Below are 3,938 nucleotides of genomic sequence, written 5' to 3'. Positions count from 1 at the left end.
AGAGACATCTTTACATAGACGACTAACTATATATATATTATATATGACTAGCTCACCGCCTCCTGTTTAGTGTGGGGCATGGAGACATCTTTTACTATACATAGATGAATAACTATATATATATTATGTATGACTAGCTTACCGCCTCCTGTTTGATGTGGGAGACTGAGATCTCATCCTCGAGATCGGCACGGCGAGCGTTCATCTCATCCAGCTGCCGCTGCTGCCGCTCCAGTTCTGCGAGCTGATCGTTGTTGCGAGACTTCATCTCCAGGTGGCGCCGTCGCGTGTCCTCGTCCATGTGCGCGACGAGCGTGTCGGCGAGCTGACGCTCCTGCAATGCAGACGCAGGTAGAAGTGCAGGTAAAGGTAAAAGTGCAGGTAAAGGTACAGGTATAATTTTAATATAGGTGTGCTACAGATACAGATGTGATATATAGGTACATACGCGATACAGGCAACAGGTATACACATGATACAGGTACAAACACAATGCAGGTACAGACACAATACAAGTTCAGATGTGACACGCTACAGAAGTGAAAATCTAGCTACCTGCTCCATCTCTTTTTCCAGTTCCTGCTGCTTCTTCTCCTTCTCCTGTCTCTCCGTGAAGATCATGTCAATACTCTTGGCTTCTCTATCATTCTGCTGCTTAAGGTGATTGTAATCGTCTTGCACCTGGAATGTAGGTCGTCAACAAATGAACAGCGGCAGCTACAAATAACGACACACGACATGGTATCCGTCACCACGTGCAATAGCTGTGTCCCTCATATGATGTAGCTAGTGGGATAGGATTTACGATCCTCATAATTTTTCCCTATCTAATCTTTTTTATAATACGGATCTATATCATAACAAATATATAAAAAAATTATCTTCGTTTTGGATCTCGATCCATACAGTAATCACAAGTCATTTTTGTAATGAAGCTAAAAATTGACAACATTCTAGACTTATGTCTACATTGTCTCACATTTAGATGTTTCTGACAATGGACCCCAGATTTAGCTACACCGTAATTCAGTGGTAACGAGGTAGGATAATGACATGGTTTTAATTAACCAGCCATGCAAATTAAATTAGCCAGGCACAATCGAAATTCGGAACGTATTCGTGGCTCCCGACAAAGCGGCGACGTCTGTACGACAGCCAGGACTCACCATGTTCACTGACATATCGGTGTTAAGCTTGTCAACGAGTGTGTTGTGGTCTATCAGCTCCCCCTGCATGTCCTTTATCTCCTGCGCTAGCACCTCAGCTTTCTTCTCGTACAGGAGAAACTGAGAATTCTCCTGCTGCAGTCTGTCCGTCTCATTCTGCCGACGAAACGAGATCGCAAGAACGATTTATCTCCCGCAGGGACTAATCTAGCTGCTTAAGGGCACCCATGGCGAGCGTAACGAGTGTACAAAAATTATATATATACTCATCTATCACATTAAATTGGGTGTTTGGTTGACACATTTTATTCAGATAATATATTATAGATCTTATATGAGCATTTTATTATAAAACAGTGCATAACGATAGAAACATGGAGATCTGCATCAGAGCTCTGCTAATTTGGGCGTTTTGTGAATTTTGTAATTTGGGCATTTTGCTAGGGGTCGTAATTTGGGCGCCGGTATTCGGTATGAAAAACTGCTTGGATTAGGCCCTGTCGACGCGATACTCGATTTACCGTTCGCAGGATCGACAAATATGATCAGCTTTAATTATACATCCTGGATTGAAGCTAATGGTAAACAGCAATTCGCATGGACGTCGTGAGACTGTATATTTATACTGATATGACGCACTCGTAAATGATACTATCACAATAAGGACACAAATCAGGAAATGCATTCTGCTGCACGAATTTTGTGTGTGTAAACATCGGAGTGAAGGTAGAACAAGAGTAAGCGTAGTCATATATTCACCTGTAGTCTATTGATTTCTGTCCCCAGCTCGTTTATTTTCGAGCGCATGAGTCCCAGAAAGTAGGACTTGTCCTGTATCTGTCGATGTGGGCCCTTGTAGCCGGTCTTGATGCCGCCGAGGCCCTGCTGGGTCGTCGGCCGATCCATCACCTGTATCTCTGTGTTCAACGAGGTTCCCATTGCACCCGTCGAGCCTCGCGTTCCTGGCCTGCCTGTACCTGCATGTCACGGACGCTATCGTTTCTACATTACGGTGTCTGTATAGTTCGTCTGGACAATCGTAGTTTGGTACACTGGCCCTCATTATCGCAAATTTGCTAAACTAATCCGAGGTGCTAAACTAGGATTGGGCCAGTTTGTCTATATTTTCTCGACAGAGAAGGCGTCACAGAATTGGCCATATGGAACGTGTCGCTCTAGTATATATGTATTGTGACCCGTGTAACTTCGTCGATAGGAAATAATACAAGATTGATCAAATTTCGATTCTCAAAATTAAATCGGGCGAAGGTCTTTGTATGTGTTCTCCAGACCTCACAAGATCGTGCAGCAGGGGGTGAGAAAATACACAATACGGGGGTGCGCGCATACCTGGGGTTGCCGCCATGGCATGGGCAAGTCTGGAGGCAGTACCAGGACGCATGGCTGTCGGTGGCCTGAGCTGTCCCGTTCCCGTGCCAGGCCTGCGTCCCGCAGCTGAGGGGGGTCGACTCATCCTGCCATTGCAACAGAATACACAGATATGCTAACAGTAACAGATACCGAAACAACTAAAACATCGTGTTTAAAAAGTGAAATTTATAATATTTTATCAGCTCCTGGAGCCTCTGTGGCATGTGCTCCACTGTAGAGCCTATACTAGTAGGCTAGTGCAGTTTAGCCTGTAAAATGTACTAGCCAGTACCACTACTACTAGTAATAGGTACTACAACCTACGTACAGTACAGGCTGTAGCGTAGGTAGGGAAAATTGGGTATCTCGCTGATTGAAAATAAGTAACGGCAGGTTTTTAGATACAGTTAACTTTTAGTTTTAGTGATATTTTAGACAAAGATTGAAAGAATACCGGTAACCTAGGCACCCTGTTATTTAATACCTCTATGCACCCAAACTATCCTAGGCATCTTATCAATAACTGCGATCTGTCTGTCTGATCAACTTATCTCTTTTTTCGAAATAGTCCCTTGTACTTTGAAGACTACTAGTATTAATTAATACGAGGTCACGAACGAAGGCAAAAACCACTTCGATCATCACATGAGAGTATGTTGACGTAATTTTTCACGTCAATGTATCATAAAACTAACCATGTTTACGTTTAAATATTAGAACTGGGCACGTCATATATGCAGAACTTCAACTGCTATATACTTCAAAAGTATCGTGAACAAATAAAAATTAACATTATAGTATTAGTAGGCCTAATTTATACGATATACCTTGGGAATTTTTCGTCTATTTTCTCGTTGCCATGGATTGTCCGGCCAGGGTTCGTAATTATGTCACGTGTGACGTGACGTCACTTGTACGGCGGTTCCGCAATTTTCGCCAGATGTCGCTGTCGCTGTCGCAAGTCAGCAGACGAAATCGGCAAACATCCGGGTACCCTGCCAAGCAGACGACCTTTTCCTGGACACGGCGAAAAGATGAAGACGTTTTTACAATTATTGTGTGCAGAAACTTCGATCAAATATCAAAATATCAAAATATCGGAGTTTTTTTTGTGGCTGAAAACACTAAAATAACAGACTATGGTGTTCTCTGTCCTAACTCAAGCAGAAAGAAAGTTTGGAAATTATGTGTTTGAAGGAAAACTTTGCAAACTAAAAGAAGTACGTCGATTGCAAAATCATTTCGCCAAAGCCGGCTGAGATTATAACTACTTGATTAGTCTGCAAATTCTAAGGAGTTTTATCAAACTTGGAGCGAGACAAAGTTGATCAAATAGACAGATCAACACTGACCTTTACAACAGCTACAGCTACGAAGATGGGGTACTGCATCGTATCATTC

The 3,938-nt window shown here is 42.8% G+C and overlaps 1 protein-coding gene across 1 annotated transcript in view; it reads right to left on the bottom strand.

The window, feature by feature from the left end:
• Window positions 1–3,519, bottom strand: part of LOC106811295 (intraflagellar transport protein 74 homolog) — a 14,684-nt gene extending 11,165 nt beyond the window's left edge. Inside the window, exons 1-6 of the mRNA XM_014814866.1 lie at window positions 3,365–3,519; window positions 2,517–2,641; window positions 1,926–2,143; window positions 1,167–1,322; window positions 556–681; window positions 143–334 (exon numbers count right to left, since the gene is read on the bottom strand). Of these exons, the coding sequence (XP_014670352.1) occupies window positions 143–334; window positions 556–681; window positions 1,167–1,322; window positions 1,926–2,143; window positions 2,517–2,640 (816 nt within the window). The 5' untranslated portion in view covers window position 2,641; window positions 3,365–3,519. The remainder of the gene's footprint in view (window positions 1–142; window positions 335–555; window positions 682–1,166; window positions 1,323–1,925; window positions 2,144–2,516; window positions 2,642–3,364) is intronic.
• Window positions 3,520–3,938: the final 419 nt, after the last annotated feature.

The sequence above is a fragment of the Priapulus caudatus genome, unplaced genomic scaffold (assembly GCF_000485595.1).
Source record: "Priapulus caudatus unplaced genomic scaffold, Priapulus_caudatus-5.0.1 Scaffold526, whole genome shotgun sequence".
NCBI lineage: Eukaryota > Metazoa > Priapulida > Priapulimorpha > Priapulimorphida > Priapulidae > Priapulus > Priapulus caudatus.
The sequence above is the reverse complement of the archived record's forward strand: the minus strand, read 5'-3'. Positions and strand labels throughout refer to the sequence as shown.